Genomic DNA, 25,918 nt, shown 5'->3' on the forward strand with positions numbered 1-25,918 from the left:
GACAGAGAAAATTCAGTTAATTCCATTGGGGGCGGCTGACGCGTTTTCGAGAAGTATATTCTCTTCTTCATGAGCCAGAGTTCATGTGTAAGAACTAGATGTAAAAGATGTAGAGAAAATAGAGAAAAGAACAATCAGGATAGTGTTGCTACCAAATCACTTCCACAACCTATATAGTATTTATCATCATACAGTCAAATTCGGTCAGCAAAATGACATACACATTGTCTCAACAATCATATTGTCAGCAACGGAATCGTATTTAAATTAAAATAACAGTTTTAGATTGAGTTATATCCAAAGCCACAGGCAACCAGAATCAAAGATGGCCAAATGGTCAATTCAAAGAGGATAGTTCAGTGAGAATGGATGTTCTGAACAAAAAGGGTGGAAAAATGCTCACCATGACTCACTCAGTCCTTTGTGTTAGTGTTAGCTTATACACATCTATCCCCCACGATGAAGACCCCATTAACAAAATCAAGGTACTGATTAACAACACTATTGACGAAGCAGTGGACTACAACTGGATCAATGTGAAGACAGGTGAATTTCTATCCAATCAACATCCCATCACTCCAGTTTTTTACGGTCTCCCGAAGATCCACAAGAACCCCACCAACCCTCCATTGAGACCCATAGTAGCTGGATCTGACAGCATATTCGATCCCCTAGCTATCTATGTGGATAGATCACTTCAAAAACTTGTTCAAGATAGTTCCACATATCTGAGAGATACAACCGATTTTTTAAACTGTATTCAAGAGAGCACAGCTTTGAGTGCTGACTGTATAATCTTCACCATGGATGTGTGTAGTTTATACACGTCTATCCCCACGATGAAGGCATAAGAGCAGTTCAATGGTTAATCTCCAATAGCTCTAACATCACGGGTAACAAGAATGTGATTTTGAAATTTCTGGACATTATACTCTACAATAGCTATTTTAGATTTTAGGGGACATTTTTCCTACAGACAACTGGTACCTCGATGGGCTCCTCAATGGCCCCAGTTTACGCCAACACATTTATGTACAGACTGGAACACCAACATGTATTGGACCACCCTGAATAGTCATACAAGATTTTAATGTGGAAACGATATATGAATGACATTTTCGGTATCTGGTGCGGGACACGCGATGAACTGGACTCTTTCTTTAACTACATGAACCCCATCCACAATAAATCAAATTTACCATGGAGGTAGGAACACCACATCTACACTTTTTGGATGTGGATATGGAAATTAAGGAAAACCGCATTAAGACCACTGTATACCATAAACCGACCGATGCAAATAATCTGTTACATTTCACAAGTCATCACCCAAAATCAATGTTGAAAAGTTTACCATACAGTCAAATTTTGAGATTGAAACGCATAATTTCAGATCCTGCAGGCCTGGACACAGAAAGCAGCAGACTATTTGAGAAATTTCAAGCCATAGGATATCCAGAGACAATCCTAGAGGGACCCAAAGAAAGATCAGAACTCATCAGTAAAGAACAGCTTCTTGCCCCTAAAATCCAAACCAAGGAAACACCATTACTGCATATTACTAAATATTCCAGACAGAGTTTCCAAATAGGTAAAACCATCAGAAAACATTGGAACATTTTCCACAATGATCAGACACTTAAAGAACTATTCCCCAAAGCACCCATGTTTGCCTTCAGACGTGGCAAGAATCTCAGAGATAAACTCGTCAGAGCAGAAATACCTCCTAAGGATAAACAAATGGTTTTACAAACCAAAAAAATTGGAACTTTCCCCTGCCTCTGCTGCTCACACTGCAATAATATCACCAATGGTGACCATATCATCCATCCATATACAGGCAAAAAGATCAAACTACAACACTTTGCCACCTGTATATCCACTGGAGTGATCTATGCGATCAAATGCCCATGTGGCAAACTCTATGTGGGGCAAACTACAAGATCCGTCAAAGAAAGACTTACAGAGCACAAATCGAACATCAGGTGCAAAAACATGATCGAAGATCGAAAAACCTCTCGAGACATTTTATGGAGAACAACCACACTGTGGCTCAGATTAAATGTCAAGTCCTAGAAGTAGTTAAAAAACCCTATAGGGGTGGTGACTATCAATCAATACTTTCCTGCAGAGAGAAATACTGGATTCATTCACTAAACACACTTCTGCCTAGGGGTCTCAACAATGAATTTTCTTTAAAATGTTTCATATGAAGAGGTTTTCACGTCTAATCTCTCCTTTATTTCAATCAGGCTCTGTATGTGTATAGTCTACCCCTGCCCACCACACATTATAAGTAATCTAACAATTTATGTAATCATATAGACAGCGATTGCCCCTTTGTTTCTGAATATATGAACTACATCACTCTGTAGAAACTGTTTACACAATGTATATGGATCTGCCATATCGGCCTTATAATCTCTTTGTACAGCTTGTAAATACAAAGCCACCCAACCTGAACCTTTATATCTGGATCTCTCTCATTAGGTGATCCGATGTATATTGACTTTAGTTAAATCCAGATCTCCCTCTATACCTTTTCCCCAGTATCTGTATGGGCTACATCTTTAAACATGGCCGCCGGGTTGCACAAGTGCTCAACATAAACTCCACCATGAGTCCGTCCTCTATCTCGATGCACCACGCACTATATGGACTGCCTAATGCATGTATGAGGGTCTTTTACCCCTAGCAACAATCTCCACTAATGAACGCGCACCCACGACCGAACTACGCGATACACACGGGATAATAACTGCACGCCGGGTGTAGGTTGCCTGCTTTGGAGATCGTACCTCGCTAGATTGATAGTAAGTTATATTGCGCTCACAGAGTTAACGATCAACTCGTTGTTTTGTATATATGCGCTCAAAGTCTAACACGTAGCACCTTTGGGTTCCCCACAGATCCTGCCCCTGTGCTCTAACCAGCACTCGATCTAAGATCACACGCCGTCCACGGCGCCCATTTGACAAGATTCAGATGACTGTAGACGGACATTCACCTTGTCAGGGTGAGTGTTTGTCCTTTTAATTTAGACCAACCTGGCTATTACTCAGTGAAACTATACTGACAATAGATCACTCGCATTATCTATTGCAGCTCATTGGACATCTGCTCCACGCTGAACTACTTCAGTATTCACTGTCCAATTGAACCCTCTGTTCCCACAGAGTCACCTCTAAATGCACTAACACAAAGGACTAAGTGAGTCATGGTGAGCATTTTTCCGCCCTTTTTGTTCAGAACATCCATTCTCACTGAACTATCCTCTTTGAATTGACCATTTGGCCATCTTTGATTCTGGTTGCCTGTGGCTTTGGATATAACTCAATCTAAAACTGTGTTATTTTAATTTAAATACGATTCCGTTGCTGACAATATGATTGTTGAGACAATGGGTATGTCATTTTGCTGGCAGAATTTGACTGTATGATGATAAATACTATATAGGTTGTGGAAGTGATTTGGTAGCAACACTATCCTGATTGTTATTTTCTCTATTTTCTCTACATCTTTTACATCTAGTTCTTACACATGAACTCTGGCTCATGAAGAAGAGAATATTCTTCTCGAAACGAGTCAGCCGTCCCCAATGAAATTAACTGAATTTTCTCTGTCTTTTGCATTTGCAATAAATAAACACTTGTTTTCTATATTTAAAGAATGGACTGCATTATTAGCTTTAGCTAAAATTGTTCTTTTCCATTAAAATGTATGCAATGTGGATATCCATTATAAATCTCTTGAATTGACATTAAGGCGTCGTATTGACGAATCATTACGGTGTGCAGGGGACGGGAGGGTTCCAGTTTAGATCCTCTTTCCTCTTTATTTGTATATCTAGGTAGCCCTGTGCCAGGGCCACTTTTCCTCCCCCGCACCCAGTAGTTATTGTTATTTTTTCCCCAAAGTTTGTTACCTTTAGTTTCTAAATCCGTGAGCGTGCACCCTCAATCCTTCTTTGTTCGGCTAAGTCTAATGCCCACAGGCAGAACAAAAATCACTTCCCCAAAGCCAATATCCCATGCAGGAATTTTGGAAAAAATAATTTGTGCACCTGGGGGAAGGAATGCTGGTATAAACACACTTGCACAAACTGCAACGGCGATCATGCAGCAAGCAATTGCACCAGACTTCCAGCCAAAAATGCAAAAGTTTAGCATCAACCCCACCCCGCCAACCCCACTTTTAGAACCGGGTAGAACCCCCATCAATCCAAACAATTTTAGAGAAGCATTGATGAATTATCCAGACAAAGAAACCAGCGAGGCAATCGTGCAAGGTTTCACCAAGGGTTTCATCATCCCTTTCAAGGGAAAAGGGACACGAAATATCCCAAAAAACCTGAAGTCAGTCAGGGACAACCCGGTAATGGTGGAGAGCAAAATTGAGAAGGAATTGCTGCTAGGCAGGATTGCAGGCGCCTGGGACTCCATGCCTTTCACGGATTACATAATATCCCCCCTAGGATTGGTCCCCAAAAAAGAACTTGGGAAAAGGAGGCTAATTCATAATTTGTCCTACCCTAAAGCCCAACCGCTGAACGATGGCATCCTGCACACTGAATCTGCGGTATCCTACACACACTTCACGAAGCAGTTAGACTCATACAGGAATGTGGTAGGAACACCCTTATGGCCAAATTAGACATTGAATATGCCTTCAGACTATTACCAATTCACCCAGACTCTCAGCAATGGCTAGGGTTTACTTTCAAAAACAAATTCTATGTTGACAGATGCCTCCGCATGGGATGCGCAGTATCCTGCGCCCCATTTGAGCAGTTAAGCTCTTTTTTTCCAATGGGCATTCCAAAAAAAGAGACCAGGGGCCGAAGTAGTACACTACCTCGACGACTTCATGGTTATGGGACCAGCAGAGTCCGAAGAATGCAGTAGAGCACTGGCCAAGTAAGAAAGGATGGCTGGACTATGGGGCATCCCCCTGGCAGCAGAGAAGACGACCAAACCAGCCAACAACATACTATTTCTAGGTATAGAGATAAACTCTGCAAAGGGCTTGTGCAGAATCCCAAAAACAAAGATAGCAGAACTCCTGGAAAAAATACAAGGCCTAACAACAAAAGACAAGGGCACAGTAAAAGAAATCCAGTCACTGGTGGGAAGTCTCAACTTTGCAGCCAGAATCATCCCTCAGGGGAAGATATACTCCAGAAGCCTAGAACTAAAAATCAAATCATACACCAAACCCCACCTACACATCCGGCTAGGCAAAGAGGTGAAACAAGACCTGGAAATTTGGGGGAATTTCCTCAGGAACTTCAACGGGACCGCACTTTGGCGCACGCCATTGAATACATGGAAAAAAAGGGTCCTCTTCACTGATGCAGCCGGGAGCAAGGGTTTTGGAGCCATACTACATACAGAATGGGTGGCAGGAAACTGGCCCAAATCATGGCAATCAGCAGGTTGGACAAAAAACATCACCCTCCTAGAAATATTTCCCATTTGGCTAACCTTACCCATCTGGGGCAGACAGCTAGCTAATACGGAACTCTTGGTCTGGTGTGACAACATGGCCGTGGTAGGCTCCATAAACAGAAGATCTACCAAATGCCATTTAGTGCTGAAAGTCCTGCGAGCCATTACAGCAGTCACACTGCAAGAAAACATTGTGGTCAAAGCGAAACACATCTCTGGTGCAGATAACAATATTGCGGATGCTTTATCTCCCTTTCAGTGGCCAAGATTCCAGGAGCTAGCACCACACGCCCAGGAACAGATGACGGCAATACCAGTGGAATGCTGGTCAATAATGGGAAACTAAGAAAAATGGCATCAACGCCAGCGCCAAAGAGCCAAGGCCGGGATGCCCAACAAGAACCAGGCACCTCAAAAACAGGTGCCAACAACACGCTGCCCACAGGGAACACGAACCCTGGCTCGGGGTACCTAACAGAGATGGCAGACAAAGCACTGGCAAACACCACCGCAGCTCAGTACAGTAAGTGATTACAAACAGTATTTCGAGCCACAGGTTTAAAACATGTAGAATTAATAACGATTAAAGATATAGAAATATTTTTTAAATGGGTGCATGAACAGGGTTTTAACAGAGATTGGGCAAAAAGACACCTAGTAGCAATTTCATATTTTTCAAAAGTACAGGGGGACTCAGACCCCACCCAGAACGCCCTGATCTCCTACGCCATGAAAGGCTGGAGCAGAATGGAGAGACCCCAGGTAGACACTCGCCACCCCCTAGATTTCAACAAACTAGTAAAGATAGCAGGCCAGCTGGAGACCATATGCTGGCATCCATATGAGACCATGCTATTTAACACAGCATTTTTTCTGGCTTATTTCGGGGCTTTTCGGGTAGGAGAACTCATCGCCTCCAGCACCAGAGCCAACAACGGTTTAGGCATTATGGAGAACAGGGTCAGACAGGACAGCGTCAGCATAGACATCCAACAGTCCAAAACGGGAACCAAAAGAACCATCAACATTTGCTGCATTGATGATGCAACAAACTGCCCAGTGTGTATCACCAACCTTTATTACACACAAAGGCCCAAAGTGGGGGGGCGGGTTTCTAATCCACAAGGATACCTCGGCACTAAGTCGCTACCAATTTAAAAGGGTGCTGATGAAAGCAATCAGCAAAGCAGGATGGGACCCGAAGGAGTTTGGCACCCATTCCTTTAGAAACGGGGCCACCACCGCAGCATGGCATGTAGGTCTGGCCCCACAACAACTAAAAAACATAGGGGGATGGAAGTCAGACTGCTACAAGAGATACATCAGACCACAGCTAATATAGTCCCCCCCCCCTCTTTTCTCTCCACTCCTCCAGAAACAGACGGGGGGAAGACCACACTCCGATCAGCATGGATAGTCGGACATTCATTTATCTTCAGGACAGGTCGATGGGCAGAAGAAACCAAAGAGGGCCCTCCTTTTAGGAACAGCATTGCTTCCTGGTGGGGATACAGAGGCCTCCTTTGGGCCGACATCCACAATAAAGTAGCTGAGCTGGTCGCATACAGAGACCTGTCAGAATTCCTTATAAGACACCTAGGGGGCAACGACCTGGTGACCACAGGAAGGAGAAAACTATTTGAGGAAATGTGCACCTCCTTAGCTGGCATTTCACACAACTGGAGGGACACAGAAATATACTTCTCGGCCATCCTGCCCAGAAGAAAATGGCAGGGGGCCATCTGTTACAATCAATAGACATTTCCAGAAGGAAACTGAACAGGGGGCTAGAGAAATTCTGTATAGCAAGAGACCTGGGCTTCATAAAACACCCGGCCATTACTTTGGGTGACCCTGAACTTTTTCTCAAAGACGGCACCCACCTATCAAACCAGGGCATGGAACATTTCTTTCGAGAAATCTCAGCAACCCTAGCCTCTAGGGGTTGCCTATAAGATATACTTTTGGGGGAACACGGTCAGCTGGCAAACCTGCCCGTGTGTGGTGGCACGGGCCAGAGGGGGTAACCTCAGGACCCGGTGCCCAAAAGTATGATATTATTATGATATGTGATTATTGTTATTCCCATAACCATATCTGCACAATAAAATCCTACAGCCTTTTTATTGCCAACACTTGACAAACGTTGTGGTCCAAATTATTCACTGGTCAGGGCAAGGGTCGGCCAATGTAAGTTGCATGCATATGGGTTCAGCAGTTACCTCCTTCCTCATTACACACAAGCAATATGTTTCTCTAAGTGCGGAAATGGTTGCTCGTACGCACATTATTTTCCATATGTGCAACTAATGAGGTAAGTAACTTTGTAAGCATGTGCAGTTTAGGAGCTATCATCTCTGAGGAGAGTTTCCAAAGTTATTTCCCCAACCACTGTGATTCTTTACAAATCAATGTAAAAGGTGTATCTTCCAACAATGTTACCAAATATATAAAGGCTAAAATACAATTTTGTTTTATATGTGATTATAAAGAAAGCTCATCAACCAGACTTCAAGATCAGCCACTGTACCTAGAAAAAGAATGTATGCAAAAAATAAAGCATTGTATGCTCAGTGCAAACAATCCGTTTATCTCTGGCTATTTATCCATCGAAAATGCAGACATTGTTTTATGCCATTGTAAAAAAACTTGTGTATAACACAAAATAAATATCACTTGTAACTGATGTGGCTAGCAAAATATTCAGACTTAATACTTGCCAAAAAAGAATCCATGTGCCCTTAATGAAGTAATTCAGGGACCAGGAGAAAATACCTCTCATAATTTGTGTCAGGATGATAACTGCATTAGCATAACTGCACTACAGAGTATGTAAGTAGGAATTTCTGTTCTTCCCCTTACCCTAAACCTTAATTTCCCTGTGGTCAGAACAGTGACACTTACTCAAAACCTGCCTCACAGCTAAGCGGCATACATACCACTCATTTTTACTCTGTAAAAACAGGAAAATCTGCTCAACAAGAAATAGGAGTCAAAATACACCCAATTAAAAATGGGAAACAATGAGAACATAGGAGCCAACCCCTACCCACAAACTTCCACTAATATTTACAAATCCGTGACCAGCAGAACAGTGGTTTAGGGAGGGACTCTAATATCTGAGTTCCCAAGAGGAACTTTAAGGGGAAATAACATCTTTTAATTGACATAGGGTATCCCTATTGGCAAAGCTAATTACTTATTTACTCTCCGAAACATCATTTGATTCCAAGTAGGGAGTACAATCTTATCAGAGCCTTGCTTGTAACCCTAACATTGTTTGTTTGTTTGTTTGTTTGTTTTTTATTCATAAAGCGCCCCACACCCTAAGGTATCCGGGCGCATTTACAAGACAGCTTGAGATATAGGTGGATACATACATACATCATTATGAGAGGGCAAGGTGGATACCTACATACATCATATTGATATGACATATGGAAACATATGTACAACTTAGACAGTGGAAGTGAAATGACAGGGCACATAATACAGACAGTAGTTTTTCCCACTCCTTCTCACCACAGCCTAGACAAAATTCAACAAGAGCCTCACTGAAGTTTCTTATGGGGCGCCTTCGATGGAAATCATATAGATTTGACTTTTCGAGTAATAGCAACAATGCTCATAGTTACAACAGATTTCCTTCTCCTGTAAGTGGGGGACCCTCTTCTGCAATTCATGGTTATAAGTTAAATATGATGCATGAGGATGCTAGTGGGAACTAAACGGAGAGCTCTCAGCAGGTGAGCATAGAAAGAAACAAAACGTTTCCTATCCTTTAATGCAAACACACACATTGCATTCACTGTACTGTGCTACCAAAACGTTTGCCTTGGTTTTTTAAAGTAGTTTATTTATTTTTTAACCCCATTGAGTGTTATCATGTGCACTGCAACAGCACTAGCCCCACCGGCTCCTATGCTAGCCTCCAATACAAGTTGAAAGGTCTCTGGAAAATGTGAGGGATTGTACAAATAAACAATCACTGGGCTATTTGCATACTCACAATACCTTGCAAGCAAGCAAGCATTGCCATGATATTATGGGCTGTTTTAGAGTTATGAATCTGCATATACACACTTATTTTGCAGTGCAACATCCCCACCTTAATATTGTTGGGTGGGGTAATAAAATAGCTCAGTGACACCTTTGTGTACAGCAGATAGTTACCATATCATTTGTTAAGGTCTACGCCCAATGGTATTCTGAAAACATGGACAGGAGTGTGAGTGTTGGGAAAAGCATTGTAGCTGTCTGAATATCCTTTGACCCTAATGCTATGTATGAGTAGTGCCAGGCATATTCCATACCCTTAGATGATATTGCAATGTTCCTCTCCACTTATAAAAGGGGTCTGCAACATTTGCCTCCAGATGTTTTGAACTTCAACTCCTATCATCCCTAATCAGCATAGTAAATGGGTAAGAATCATGGGACTTGTAGTACAAAACATCTGGAGGGACACAGGTTGCAGACCCCTGAGTTTTACACGAAAATGTTAGCAATGCTAAATTAGGTTGAGCATGACATCTGCCTACTCAAAATCCTTCTAGGGCTAATTAATAAAGATGGCTTAGGTCTTAGATAAATTGAACCTAAGATAAGGACGTTGTATCAAGTGGTGCATAACAGAGAGTCAGCTGGAGATAGGATAGCGGTCAGGGGTCAGCTAAGAGGTGGTAGCAGCAATGGCCTACCATTACACAGCTGATGTGCTCACACTCCAGAAGTCTCCCAGAGTGTGTCTTTTTCATTTTCAACTCAGAAATCGTTGTAACCTATTTCTTTACATTGGAACCCTTTAACAGTCATTTCTAAATGCATTCCTTTTAGCTGCTGTTGTATTTCTGCTTTACTGCCACAAGCGCTCCACAGCCTCTGGTGCTTGAGAAGTACTTTGTCGCTGCAGAACGTGCAGGTTGTGCGGTCATCCAGTGTTACTATGTCCCCAGTGCACAGATGTTTATTGATTAATTGTGGTGCATACTCATATTGTGTATTCTTCAGGAACTTAAATGTTGCTTCGATTTCAAACATGCTGCAGACGTGGTTTTTGGTCTATCATCGCCTGACTTGTGCGCGTGCTCTTGATTCCCCTCAGGTCTCCCGTACGGCTGGGAAGAAGCGTATACAGCAGATGGAATCAAGTTCTTCATAAAGTAAGTGCTGCCACTGGAGCCCTGTAAGCAGTTCTCGCCACATCTGGAGGGGAGGCGGCAGAATAGCAAACAATCAGCAGATATCCATGCGAAAGTCTCTCCCCGGGAACATTAAATCTAATCCCAATAAATGGCCCCGTCATGCAGGCAACGTCCTATTAATATTGCCACGATTGAAGGCTGTTTTGGAAGGCGATTATGCTACAAGCACTTTTCAACTGCGTCCCTAATTACCTCTCCAGAGGTTGGAAAGTTCCACTTTCCACTTATCTTCATGGAATAAACCATCTAGCAATATGCAACATCTTGGTTCACGTGCTTAAGAGAATATAGAGTATTCTGATCCCTACAGCTCCTTCCACCCCATACCAAACACATATACAGTAAAAGGGTTATAGGTTTTGCAATTATCCATGCCGATGCTGTGCATGAAAAGCAAGAGGAAAGGTCACGGCTTTCTAGCAGAACATATCTTAAAAGCATTACTTTCGACTTCCGGGTAGCTTCCTCTGGAGAATGGGCCAGCTAGATAAGGGTTATCTGGACCGTGCCAGCCGATAGGTCCGTTCTGGAACACTTTAGGTAGCACACCATAGTGTGTCTGTATTCTGTCCTTAATAGTATGTTATATGAACGATTCTATGTCATTTCATCGACACCCGTTTTTACGACCGGTGTTTTGCTGTGGAATTTTTGGCCCAAAAACTTTTCGAAAACATTTTAAACATATTCTTGGTTGGGTCCCACACCCAACCCCCCGTCATTTGCCTATTTTTTTTTAAATTTCCCAACCCTTTATATGCTCTTGCCCACCCCCCAAAAAAACTTAGAAAAGTTTTTTTCAGCAAAAATGCCACAGCAAAACACCCGTCGTAAAAACGGGTGTCGATGAAAGGACACCTACATATGAACATAAGCATTCTAGCTTATCATAGAATGCTGCATAAGTCGTTGGAAATGAAAAGCATAAACAATTTGAGTAGCCTTAGGGTTCCCTAATAATGAAACTATTCATAGCAAATTGGGATGGCCTGTTGTTTCACTGGTGATGAGGTGGCAGGCGAGGTCACTAAGGAGAACAGACCCTGACACCTGGTGTTCGGGGTGTGTGATCGTCGAGCCCCCTTACCAGCATGTTGAGAGCAGGCGTAACGGTCAAGTCTGGAGTCAAGTCCACCGCATCATAATAAGCAGCACCTAGAAACCGCTGCATCAACGGAGGTGCCACGTTTGCTTCCTTAACAAGGTAGTCACCCAACAGAAAAGAGAGCGGTCAGGCAGGCAGCACTACCAAGACTTCAGCAGCCAGGTATACAGCCAGCCAGAGTGATGGGACACTGTACAGAAGCAAGTCAGGGGTAGGCCGCGCACAGCAGTGAGGTGCACCTGACAGACCAAGGCAAAAGTAAAGGATGATGGCTGAAGGTTAGGAATTGATTTGAACCACTGGCAATTGTTCCAGCAACCCTCCAGTTCAAATATTTTCGGTCTGCCGTGCCATTACAGAAGGGTGAACCCCATATGCGAATCAGGCTTGGTACCACCCCAAAAGAGGCATTCCGGCCCAAACTGCTGGTTCACTTCCAAACAGTCGAGGCCAGCACAGGCAGCAGGAAAAGGGAGGTCCAGCAGAACAGTGGTTGAAACATGCAAGAAACCGACATTGCAGGGCCCAGCATGAAGTGCTTCCATGTAGTTAAACGGCTATGGGATGACAAGATCTCCATAACATGCTAAAGAAAAGCAGAGTAAGAAAAACAAGCTAAAGTATATATTGGTTATGTACAGTTCTTGCTTTTATTGACCAAATGTGTGTCTTTCGGTACAAACCTAAGTCATCCTAAGCTTTAAAGAGTTTTCCTAAGCCAACATTATCCGAACGGTGGCACGTGCTAATGTTTTGCCCGTTGCTGGGCTTTGTCAAGGCGTATTTATAAAATTCCAGCATTTACAACAAAGTATCCTGTTATAAATCACTGGTTATTGTGCGTTAGTAGCAAATGTGGCTAGCATTTCATTTCCATGCTTATATTTCACAATTTTGGATGTCAGCAACCATTGACTAATCTAAAACAGTTCCCAAATCCAAGTTAGCAACAGATTGGTACCAAATTACTACATTGGTGTCATATAAGTGATATGAGTTAGAACATTTCTGCGTACAAAGGAATATATTCTGATTACAGTGGGCCACTGCCCATGTTATGAGTAATCCGGGTGGAAAGGAGAAAAGAATGACGAGGGGTTGTTCTCTACTAAATTGCTAAGTGGGCATACCCACTGTTGTGCACATCAGGCGACCTGGGGCGAAAACAGAACAGTCCTGATTGAGCCCTCCTGCTTCGACTGGCCAGGCCCGTATTTATGCTAATCTCATGCAGAGCTGGGCCTGATGGGTGAAACGAACTGTGCTACGTGCTTCTTTCCATTCTTTCAACATGAAATCGCATGCCTTTGTATTTTTATGTAACAATATGTAAGCCGTAATCTGCCCATGTCTGCATGCATTAGTGTCCCACATTGTCTGGAGTGGAAATCCACAAATCCTGAACTACACATTATGACATTGATGTTTATGCCACAAATGCATTCTGGTGCCTGTTATAAACCATAACTCTCACGCAGGGTCAGAGAGTCTGACCCTACGTGGATTAATATTGGAAAGGCACTACATCTCTGTGCAAGCACTCATCTTCCCTGCTTAATGAAGGCATGCTGCACACCAGACCAGACGAATGGCCTGGCACGCAGTTGCTTGATGAATACTAGTAACAGCATGTCAAAATGATATTTACTGCTTACCTATAAAATGAATTTCTGTATGCATACACGGTACAAGCTATTCCCAATACAAACTGCTATAAAATACACAATCACACTTGCACACGTAAGAATATTGTACCACCATTAGCATGTAAAACCTTATATTGTTTATGTCATATTTTTGTGGGTTTGAACAGTAAATTGCACATTTTGGAAGCCATTTTTCCAAAAATGTCAAAGGGGTGGGAGAACCCCCGCTCCCCCTTGGTGTGGGTTTCCTCGCTCACAAATTCCACCAGAAAAATGTAAGCCGCTTCACCTTTCAAAGTCAACAGCCACCACTGTCCATAAGGATTGGCCCATAGAACTTCCAGGGTTTACGGGCTTGAGGAGGTAGTCCAGCTTCTGATAGTGAGAGCAAAATTGGCGCATGATCCGATATATACAAGGGGCTAAGGATGTCAAGAGCAGTAACATGTCGATACGAGACTAACCCAGGTGATCGTGTGAGTGTAGTCCCTGGCCGTGGGATTCCTTAGCCGCCAAATATCTACCAGCCGCAGCTTGCGCAGAGGGTGCATGAGTATCGGACAATTTCTAAAGTCCACCCTGGAGGCTCGGAGGGTTTTATGTGTGTCCGGGGCCACGTGGAGATTCCCCCCTATAACCAGAGTGCCTTCTGCAAAGACAAGTAGTTTGCTCAAGTGGCCCTCCAGGAACAGGTCCTGTCTATTGTTAGGGGAGTAAACAGCCACAAACGTGAAGGTATTGCCTAATAGGGTTCCCCTGAACCCCATGAATCTCCCATTAGGGACGTGCAGAGTCCAAATTCGGATGAAGGGAGTGGCTTTGTTAAATAGTATGGCTACACCTCTTCGCTTTGTTCCAACAGTCTCAAAGTACCCAGGTGAGAAGTGGATATGTGAAAGTCTCCCCTCGTCTACTTTTAAAAGATGAGTCTCCTGTAGGAAGACCACTGACGGGGAAAGGTCTCCCAGCTTTGCCATTGTTGAATGACGCTTATTGGGTGAGTTGAGGATCTGTACATTCCAAGTAAGCATGGACACCGTACTATCCCATATATCTAGAACTGTGTTAGCCATCAGGTTCTGTAGGTGAGATTTGCAGCTGATCATCCGCTACACCAGTAACTCAAGGAGTACCACCCTGTGCTGTCTGGCCGCCGTTCCAATTATTGTCCCAAACCATCTGTCCACCCCACACACCTCCCAACATACAATAAATCATCCCAACAAACATTGCCAACGACAAATTCCGGCTGATAAACGAGCAATTAAACATTAACCACGACTGCCTATTCTAATTAAAAGTGAACGACACCATTTCCAAGGGGGTGGCAGAGTCACCTCTAACCGTGAGCCCCGGCCTACCAGAGCAACTAGCAACATTTTAAGCGCACAACATCAGTCCATGCTACGTCATCCGGGGACTCTTAAATCCTTCTTCTTCCTCCGGCCTTTCCCAAGTTTGGTTCAGGGCCCCACTCTCGCCCCAGCTCTGGATGATGGGTCCGGTTCCACGTCCGCTTGAGAGACAGTTGCATCTGGGCAAAGCAGCTGTTCGGCCTCCTTCATCGATGACACCGACCAGGAGTGGTGTTGATAGGTGAAGTGGAGGGAAGTGGGGAATCCCTATCTATAGCACACATCGTTTTCGTAGAGCCTTTCCGTTAGTAGCCAGAGTGCTTTGCTCTTGAATAAGGTGATGCCTGACAGATCTTGATAGAGGGCCAGGGTGGCACCACGGAAACAAATCTCCTCCGATTGTCTGGCCCGTGCTAAGATCTTCTACTTCACTTTATAAAAGTGAACTCTTGTGAGGACATCAGGGGCAATATCAAATCACTCTGGGTCTGCCAGCCGGAACTGGTGTGTTCTATCCAGCTCGATTGGCTCGTCTGCCGGGACGTCTTAAATCTGGCGAAAAAGATTTATGGTGTAGGCCTCCAGGTCATGATACAGTATCTCAGAGGGGACGACCCTGAGTCGAATATTTGTCCCTCAGAAAGGCCACTTCGTCTTCCAATGCTTCCATGCGTTGAGCCCATTCACTGGATTTGTAAGACTGCTCGAATAGGGTCCATTCTCTGTTCTGTTGCCATCAGGCCCTTATCGATAGCCAAAAACTTCCATGCCATCTCTGCCAGGCTTCCCTGAATGTCCTTCTGAATCTTGGTTAGCCACTGCAGGAGGTCGTCTTTCGTAGCCAGTTGTGGATTGAGGGGTCATACCTGCCTCTCCGCCATGAACCATGAAATCGTGTTTTCTTTCCTTCCCCGGTCCAGATTCTGTAGCAGTGATGCGATGTCGGAAGATTTTTTGGGCTTTCCCAGACTTTGGCATGGCACCAGCGGTGTCTCCACGCTCTTGGCCACCAGAAGCTGCAGTGTCACACTGTGCGGGCGTTGGTAGACTGATTCACATTATATTCAAGAAGATTACAATGTCCATCACAGTGTGTAATTGTATAGTAATAAAGTGGTTAAATAGTGGGATCCAGTGTTTGGTGAGACTGGGTCTCATAAACAAATATGCTGTTAGGTTGGATTTGATTGCATGTAGTCCACATTTAATTTTATGGTTGTCACCATGCAAGGACTCAACACAGACAGCGAAATACATTATTTCCTATGAAGACCTAATGGAACATGATCTACAGTATACAATAGGTACACAGATATTATGTGAATGACAAATTGGCATGTAAGCTTCTGGGATGGGGATGCCGGGATTTCAGGCCCTCAGGTGTGCCCCTCGTGTGTTGGGGGGCCCTTCGGCTGAAGCGTGTGCCAGGTGGCCCTTTGGTCGGTGTGGGCCTCAAGGTGCAGCCCGAAGTTGCAATGATCACCTCATCACTCCCAGTGGCTCCCTGCACCAACTATGCCCATCCGGGGGGTCAGGTGGCATGCAGCAGGCCGCTCCTCCACTGCGGCAGGTCAGCCGTGGACTACAAGAGGGGTGGAGACCCCACGGCTCCAAGGGCATATTCATAGAGACCTCCATATGGGGCCCGGTCCAGGCACACCTCGATGCAATAATGGCAGGGCTCCGCCTCCAGACAGACCGCCTGGTAGCACAGCCTGGATGCTGGAGCCCCCAGAGGACGACACTTGCCTTCATGACTGACCTGGTCTGCGGGGGCCACCATGGGGAGAAAGGAGCCCAAGAAGCTCGCGCAGGCACCCGCTCCACACATCAGGCCACAGGCTTCTAGAGGAGCTCCACCAGGTCGTAGCTGACTTGGGAGCTGGGCCATAGCTGATTACGGGGCAGCACCTGTAGGGGAACATCACTCTGGGCCTCCCAGCCCCAACACACTCTGCAGCAGTAGTGGCCGGGTTTCGCCTGCCGTTGTCCCTGCAGGTCTTTGCCCCAGCCACGTCGTCTCACTTCTGTCTCCGTTGCAGAGGCTGCCAGCCCTCCACAGGATTCCCAGATGCACCGCTGCCAGGCTACAAATCAGCAACTATGGATGGCTTTGGAACCTCATACTTCGTCTGCGCTCAGGACTCGCTGGGTGGCAAGCTGTGACCAGAAGGCCCCAGACATGTCAGGCCGATGTAACGCTCACCTGGTATTCACGGGGACGTCACTCAGCCTGCTCTGACCTCTTACGACCTTGAACCCTTCCCTGGAGCCTAATGGTTGTTGGTGATTGATCAAGACCACAGATAGTGCAAAATGGGAGGTCTGTAGTTCACTTTCTTCGCTCGACAAGTGGACCCCTACACTTGCCAGGCTGGGGAGTTTTCCGATTCCTTGATGGTATCTTCCATATCCGTGGCCCTTACTGTCCTCCTCGGTTGCTTCACAGGGCACTCTTTAAGGAAATGACCTGACCTTCCACAGTACAGACATAACCACTGCTGTCTCCTTTTATCCCTTTCCGCTGTAGTCAAGGGGGATCTGACCCCCAGATTTGCATTGGTTCTCCTGAACCTTCCGTTGTGCGGGCAATATTGTCCTTTGAACGCACATACATAGGGCGAGGGTCCGGTCTGGTTCGATCTGCTCTTCAGTCCTGCAACCTATGATCCAGTTGAACAACAAGGTCAATGAATTCTGAGCAGTTTTTCGGGGGGTTCACTACTTGTGCGAGAACATCCTTGAGCTCCCCCCACAACCCCCGATGAAATAACGTGGTTCTCTTCGCCACAGGCCATTCTGCTTCAACTACGAGTCTATTGAACGTGGCTATGTATGTTAATAGGTCTTGATTCCATTGGCGTAGGGACAGAAGTTCGTTGTCTAATGCCTGCCCATGAGTACGACGGGCGAACAGCTTTTCCATCTTCTGCTGAAAGCCCCTGAAGGCATGCAGCAAAGGGTCGTCTTGGGCCACAAAGGGTACAGACCAGTCTGCGGCGCTACCACTCAGGTAGGATAGCACAAAAGCAACCCGTGATTGGTCATTCGGAAAGGCCCCTGGTCTACAAAGGAAGTGCAGGCAGCACTGGTTCATGAACGTTGTAAACCCCTTGGGATCCCCCGTAAATCGTTCGGGCGGAGCCAAGGGAACTGCCCCAGGAAGGGTTATCTGAACAGGATTGGCTGATGGTGCTGGCATCGAGGGCACACTTCCCGGCAATGGTGCATGCCCTGCTTATGACTGGAGAAGTTGCCGGCTTAAATCATCAGTTTGTTCTTTGGCTACTATCAGCTCTCTCCTCAGGGTGTTGGTCTCCTGCCTGGCTGCATGTACTTCGGAACGTAGCTGCCCCACCATGTGGGCTAACTGGTCGGTTTCTGACGTTTCCATGACGCCCAGGTGGATTTTGATGTAAAGCTTTGTGTTCCGTAACGCTCACCTGGTATCCACGGGACGTCACTCAGCCTATTCTGACCTCTTACGACCTCAAACCCTTCCCTGGAGTCTACTCGACTGGAGACTGGGCCTAAAACACAGGATTGGTAGAGTTTAACTCCCTATTGTCTCTGTGTGCTTGAACCCCTTCTTCCCCGCAGTCCAACCCTTCCCTTTGATCCACAGCTCACCTTGTTTTCTTGGAAAGTGTGCTCTCCGTCCTGCTTTCAGCGCAGGGGCGCGTTGATTGATGCGGGCTCGTTGCTGCTTAGTTTCTTCACTGGCAAGAGTCGACAGGTAAGTATAATGAGTCTTTTGAACAGTTCTCTAACTTCATTCCTTTCCTTCCTTAGATGATGGCCGGCGTGCGGGGATGGTGACGTGCTGCTGAGATGAGTAGCGCTGAAGGTGAGTGAGAGCGCAATGCGTGATGCGACCCTTTCGTATTTGTATTGAACTGAGTTATTTTTCTGTGTCTTTTAGGTGCCGCGAGGTTTTCAGTGTGGATGCCAGTTATGAAGAAGAAATGCGGTTAGTAAGCGCGGTATGCGGCGCCTCTAGATGTTTCCATGCTCACCTGGAGTGTCTTTTCCCTCTTGCAGATGGATGAGAAGTTCCGGAGACAGAGTTCCCCCAGAGCGGCTGGGATTCAGGTAAGCGTTTGAAGCTCGTACAGTCTTTAAAAATAAGCTTTAAAAAGAAGATTTGCTGAATGCTTACTAATGCCTTTTTTCTGTTCTTTTCCCTTTTTCTTAGGAAGCGGCGTGCCGGCATGGGAATGACACCACCGAAGATGCCCGCAGAACAGAAGGAGCGATGAATGATGGGCAGAAGCTTCGCAAGGTAAGGCTGTTCCTAACGGTGTTCTTGTTCTTGCAGGAGCTAAGCGCAGAAGAAAGATGCAGGCCTACTGGAGACCGATCCGAACACGGTGAGTGTCACGCTGCAGGTGCAGAAAACGCAAAGCATGTTTCTCAGCCTGGGTGTGGCTTAAATAGTCTCTGGGTATCCCAGTTGTCTCTGGGCTGAACCACACCCAAAAGACGAGACCGCACATGCAGTTCTGGGAGCCGAAATATGTGGGGGCATCCATCTTGTCCCCATCAATGCACTACAAGTCCAATCCCCAATGTTATCCTACGGGAGTGAGTGCGCCTGGTGCCACAAGCGCCAAGTCTGACTCCAAGTGGGTCTTTGGAGGGATGAAGAAGCCCTTGAGGGCCATGTAGGTGATCGTGGCCTGGCTCCAGCCTGACATCTTGGAGGGCTGGGGACATGAGGGGCAGGAATCATGACAGCCGAGCTCTGACTGTGCGGGAGGCATCCACAGCGCCAACCTATAGTTCAAGCCTTCCCGCAGCAGCCCGCCCGCCGTAACTTCGGTGCCGGGTCAGGTGGGTTGCGCACACCCCTGCCATCCGTTGCAAGGTAAGTCGTGGTCCGCTATCATGTTCTAACAGGCACTGTCTCTCCCGTTAAACAGGAGCTCTCTGGCCGCCATGCTGCTGCATCGCGCTCCATGTCTTGCTCCCCCATTTACCAACTCCTAAATCTATAGGACATCAACACTTTACTTAGCGTGTCAGAACCCCCTGCCTCACTTACCAATAATAGGGGTAGTGGATCCCATATCCACATCAAATTACGAATACATAGTACACACAGGTACCTGAGATATATTGTTAATATAGGTACCTGGGACTAAAAATACCCCTTGTCCCCCTTTTTTTTACTGATCAGGGCCAGGGCCGAACGTAGTTTTAATGTAATGAGAATTACAATACATACAAACCTGTGGATGGACTCTTGACACACACAAGAAGCTGAGGAGCCCTATCACCTATGTTTGAGCAACCTCAATAAAGACGCACTCCTTATGGACTGCCAATCCACATTAGTAAGTAAATCATGTACTTACCAAAATATGTAAAGATTTGCATTATTTATCTCAATTCTACTCACAAGCACAATAGCAATTTCGATTGAATTAGAGGACTTATCCTGCAAGAATATATATAAATGAATAGAAGTGTTTCAAACAAAAAGGTGTTTTATACTTAATGTTTTTTTAAAACTTTCGAATACTGTCTGAAGACATTATGGTGCTGGCATTTTCTTAGGCAGCCATTTGCCATGATATGCGGTCAATAGCAACGTGATGATGTCACGACGCAACCAACAAGTGACGTGATCACGCATTTACAATTTAAAGCCGATCATAAAATGGCGTTGCTCACACACGCAAGTGGAGCACAGCCATCACCACATAGGAGCTGCATCTTCCTAATTAGGTAAGTGAACGCAGACCAGGGGATCTTAAGAATTCTTTCTTTAGGCTGGGTTAGCCTTGGATACAGTACTTTTTCATTTGTATCCCCTTAGTACTGATATAAATCAGAGCCTGCATGAATATACTTAAAGGGAAGCATCCATGACAAGGACATTGAATAAATCAAAGGAAACTACTACCTCTAAGTATGCACCCAGTATTTTGGTCAAGAAAATAAGTAAATCGGGTGACCATATACCTAGGGACTTTAACAAACACCTATTTTCTTTCTTCGAAAAACTTTTTCAAGTACCAGGACGGACACTACCGTAAAAACTAAGACTCACTTTATACACTGCCACGCTGAGAATCCAAAGGTGCTAGCCAATTTATGAAGCTCAGTTAAGAATGTCTGTATAGAGCTACAAGTAAATATATTCATCACTAACAATTTTTCTGGTGTGGGGTATATCCTTGATTTTCCCAGAGTGAATCCCTGCCTCGATCATTCCAATGCAGCACTACTCCTCCTTTGAATGCCTGGTGTGCAGGCTCTCTATCTTTCCTGGCCTCTCTCTCTCACTGTGGTCACTACCTACAGGTCGCCCTCTTCCTCTCTCTCTGAGTGGGATAAACTCTCCTCGCTCCTTGCCTCTACCTCTCAACTGCTCCTCCTCAGAGACTTGAAAATCCACCTGGATGCCACCAGCCCTCCTTCAGGACTCTTTCGCAACCTCTGTGATTCTCTCTTTCTTTCTCTCTCTCTCTCATTTCTTCCCTCTGACTCGACTCACTCTGCAGGGCACACCCTGGATTTTCTGATCTCCTCAGACCTCCCCTTCTCTAACCCTCTCACCACTTCTCTCTCCTGGAGTGATCACTTTATCCTTTCTTCCCACTTCTCTCTCTCTTCCCTGCAGGTCAAGCCGACTCCAGCACTGCCACTGACCCTCTCGGTCATCCGACCCATAAAGCGTGTGTCAGTTGAGGTTTTTTCCGCCACTTTTTCTCCTCCTCCAGCACCTTTGGCTAACTCACACTCTTGCACAGCCCTCTCTAACCTTAATCTCTCTATCACTAACACTCTGGATGTCCTTGCCCCCGTCATGAGGATCGGCTTGAAGCCCAAATCCAAGTGCAACTCTTGGTACGATTCTGACCTCGCTACCCTTAAACGCAAGTGTAGGGTGGCAGAGAGGAAGTGGAGGGCATCTGACGCACATCTTGACAAACTGTCCTGCTGCCTGCTCAGTACACAGCCACTGTCCTCTCTAAGAAGAGAGCCTACATCCAACCCTAGGTGTGGTGGTGAAGGTATCAGTTGAATGTGTGCAGTCTGGTGGGTGGACACCCAAACTGGTTACTGGCTATGTTAGGCCTGTAGGACTCTTAAGTGAGCAGCTAGGCCGGTTTGTCATGGGATATAGCTACGTTTTATTAGAGTGATTAGGTGTCCATGGGGTAGTGTTCATATGTGAACAGCTAGGCCGAATTTTATCGAGGGGTATAGCTGTACTCTAATTGTTTGATGGTGTAGAGTAGAGAGTAAGCGTAATGATATGATATGATAGTTCATCCACAAAGCGCTTATGCACAGCGCACTTCGAAAGTGCTAGGTGACAAGGTGGGAACGAGGGAGAACGCAAAGACACTCCCGCAGGCCAAGCGCAGCATGAATGTGAAGACTACCTACAGTACTTGGTCTGGAGAACCCAGACTGTGCATGTGCTAAGGCACGGACAGGAGTGAATGCCTGGGAATGGTACATGGGGACCGGAGGGCTGGGTACATGGCGACATCGCGGGGGGCCACAGTAAGGCAATCAGCAGGCATGAAGGGGCAAGAGGTATAGAGAGACGTCACAGGACCAGATGTGCTGCGGGTATACATTGACATCAGGGGACCAGAGGCGCAGGCACACAGTGACTACATGGGTGCATATAGGGACATCACAGGGACTAGCGGGCTGGGCATACAGCGACAGGGGCCAGAGGGGTATATGGGGCGAGGACCAGAGGGGCAGGCGCACACAGTGACATCATGGGACCGTGAGGGGGTAGGGGCGCTCACGGACATCACAGAGACTCCCACAGGGGGGGCCTGAGGGATACACAGTTACACACGGGCACAGAGGGGCGGGCACACAGTGACATCACGGCGACTAGAGGGGAGGGCAATACAGAGGGATACATAGCAACACCATAGGAACAGGAGGGCAGGGGTACACCGCGACACACAGGGCAAACAGCGACATCACGGGGACTAGACGTGTTGTCGAACAGCAAAAGCACAGGGGACTAGAGGGAAAAACTTATGACAGCACGAGGAGCCAGCGGGTCGGGAAACATAGCAACAGCACGGGGGACCGGAGGGGCGCAGAGGGGGTTGGGCATACATCGATAGCACAGGGGCCAGGGGGTAACAATGAATACATGGGTAGCCAGTGGGCAGGGGAACACAGAGACAACCCGGGGGACAAAGGGGCTGTGGGGGCTGGGCAAACAGCGATAACACAGGAAGCAGAGGGGTACATCGCGATATCACCGGATCCAGTGGGTGAGGGGTACGCAGTGACAACACTGGCTAAAGGGTGGGGGTTCAGCAAAACACAGGGAACCAAAGGTATGGGGGTAGGCAGTGTTACGCAGTGGACCAGAGGGGATGGGGTACACAGCAATATCACAGGGAATCTGGGGCGGGGCACACAGCGACAGCACGGACCAAACGGGCTGGGAAGAGTTAAGATCAAGGAGATCATTATTCTGTATTCAGGGATACGGTTATTTATAGCCAAATCAAATGGGCGTATTCATTGATGGCATGGTTGGGAGTCCCATTGTGTATTTAGTCATTGGGTTGTTGGAAATTGAATCGCTTCTTAAGGTTGAAGTTGGTGTTATGGAAAGAGCCACGTTTTTAGTGCTTTCCGGAATGTCATAAAGTCGAATATGTGGGGGAAGCGAGTTCCACAGAGTTGGGGCCAAGGCTCAGAAAGCGGATCCTCCGATCCTGACAGAGTTAGTGGTTGGGATCACTAAAAGAAGGGCAGTGCTTGATCTTAGGGTGCGGGCTGGGAGGTAGGGTTTTACCTTTTTTTGCAGGTGTAATGGGCCAGTCTTGTGCAATGCACGGTGAGTGATGCACAGGTTCTTGAGGGTGGCCCTTCGTCCGACTGGGAGCCAGTGAGGGATCGGAGAGCTTGAGACATGTGGTCTCTTGGATCCAGGGCGAGGAGCAGTTTAGCAGCAGCGTTTTGCGCTCTTTGGAGTTTATTAAGGTGGCATGTCAGGACTCGTGTGTATAGGGAGTTGGCATAGTCCAGTCTCGACATTACAATAGACATAACAGTGGCAAGTCAGTTCGGGAAGGAGAGTTAGAGAAAGATGTGTCTGAGAACTTTGAGATGGTAGTGACAACATTTCGACACATTGTTGATCTATCGGGAGAGGTTTAGGCCATAGTCCATAGTGCAGGCTAGGTTTTTTACTGTGTCGGGGGGGTTGGCCTAGGGACGGGGGGCAAGGCAGTGAATGAGGTAGAAGCGCAGTGTTGCCAGACACCATGATTTCGGTTTTAGTGGGGTTTAAGAGGGGGTGGTTTATTGTCATCCATCGTCCTATATCTAGGAGACAGGCTTTGAGGTCGGGCTGGGGGATGGTGTCCGAATTGTGGATTTTAAGAATGATGTTGTGCAAGTGGATGATTCCAGGAAGGGTGGACATATGGAGTTGAATAGAAGAGCAGATGGACATGCGCCTTGCGGTACTCCATTATTAACAGAACGAGCAGCTAAAACAAAAGGGGAGAGGAGGGTTATTTGTTTCCTATTACTGAGGAAGGAGGCGATCCACTTAAGAGCAGTGCCACGGATTCCAATGGAGTGGAGACGGTTGAGGAGGATTGAGTGGTTAATCGTGTCAAAGGCTGCAGAGAGGTCGAGGAGAATTAGTGCAGCGCATCCTTCAGAGTCTGCATTGATTTAAGATCTTCCCAGATCGAGGTCAGAGTGGTGTCGCTTCCATGTCGTGGTTTGAAGCCGGATTGTGAGAGGTCGAGGATGTTGTTGGATTCAACAAAGGCATTTAGCTGGAGTATGCTGTTTGGCCGATGGGTTTAGCAAAGAATCTGTTGTTCGAGATGGGTCTGTAGTTTTTGGAGTCGAGGGATTGCTTTTTAAGAACAGGCTTGACGCGCAATTTTGAAGGCATCGGGGAAGATGCCAGAGCTGAGGGAGTCATTTAGTATGATTCTTGCATGTTCTCCTGCAAAGGTGGACGAGAATATTTCTTTAGGACTGAGACGGGGCAGGTGTCAAGGGGGGAGCCAGACAGTTTGCTAGCAGATAGTAGGTCTAGAAACTCATCTCTGGAGATGGGTCTGAAGGAGTCGACAGTGGGTAAGTTTGGGGTTGGGGCGGAGCGGGTTGGAGGGGTTGTTGGATTTGGTCGGATGTTGGGGGGGGGATGAGGGATAGTTTGTTGTTAAGGGAGGTAGTCATGTCAAGAGCGGTGGTGTAGAAGTGTAGGGAGAGGGAGTCGCAGTGGGTTTGGCAAATTTAGAAATGATTCTATGGAGTTCTTTGCTGTGGTTTCCACAGTTGAGAATTTGTTGTAATAGGCTTTTTTGGCTTTTCCCGGATTTCAGCTTTGTAGATATGATGGTGCAAGGCGAAAGTGGATCTGCTAAGATTGGTTTTCGATGCTCGCCATTTGCGTTCCAGAGATGTATTTTGTTTTTTGGCGTTCCTCGGTTCGGGTGTGAACCATTTGGGGAATGGTCCATTGCGTGAGGAAGCGGGGCACGAGGGGGTGAGAGGAATTAGTGATTCATTGAGCCAAGAGTCATGGTTAAGGATCTGTCTGGGGTGGTGTGTTGTAGGGGATCTAAGAAGCAGGGCTTTGGCAAGGTCAGGAGGATCTTTACTTTGTTCCAGCATTTGAGGTCTTGGGGGGGAAGCCAGGGTGGGTGTAGGGGGACGGGCAGCGGTGAGGATGGAGAAAGGGATGACAAAGTGGTCAGACCAGATGAGTGGTATGGGGGGCGGGGGTCTAGATGAATCAGGTTGTGGGAGCTGAAGATTGAATCTAGGGTGTGCCACCTTGAGTGGGTTGGACCGTTCATATGAAGGGAGAGGTTGAGCACATCAAGACTATCGACCAGTGGGTGGGTGGGTCATGGGGTTGGTGGGAATGTCCAACCAGATATTGAAGTCTCCTAGGAGAGTCAGAGAAGGGTGATTTACTTGAATGGTTGCTACAGAATCACAGAGGTTGTTTGAGAAATGTCTGTCGTAAACCAGGGGGTCTGTAGATGAGTCGAAAGCTGTGGGAGAAAGTCGAGGTAGCAAGAGTTTAACTAGAAGGGATTCACATGATGGAATGCATGTCTGAGATTCAACGAGTGAGACAGAAATGGGATTTGAAGAGGACTGCACACTGCCTCCTCTGGAAGGT

The 25,918-nt window shown here is 46.4% G+C and overlaps 1 protein-coding gene across 1 annotated transcript in view; it reads left to right on the plus strand.

Moving 5' to 3' along the window:
* The window catches only part of STXBP4 (syntaxin binding protein 4), a 775,907-nt gene that overhangs the window by 734,319 nt on the left and 15,670 nt on the right, over window positions 1-25,918 (plus strand). Inside the window, exon 16 of the mRNA XM_069654926.1 lies at window positions 10,552-10,609. Coding sequence (XP_069511027.1) covers window positions 10,552-10,609 — 58 coding nt within the window. The remainder of the gene's footprint in view (window positions 1-10,551; window positions 10,610-25,918) is intronic.

This window comes from Ambystoma mexicanum, chromosome 3q (genome assembly GCF_040938575.1).
Source record: "Ambystoma mexicanum isolate Mex_15411 chromosome 3q, UKY_AmexF1_1, whole genome shotgun sequence".
NCBI classification, from domain to species: Eukaryota; Metazoa; Chordata; class Amphibia; order Caudata; family Ambystomatidae; genus Ambystoma; species Ambystoma mexicanum.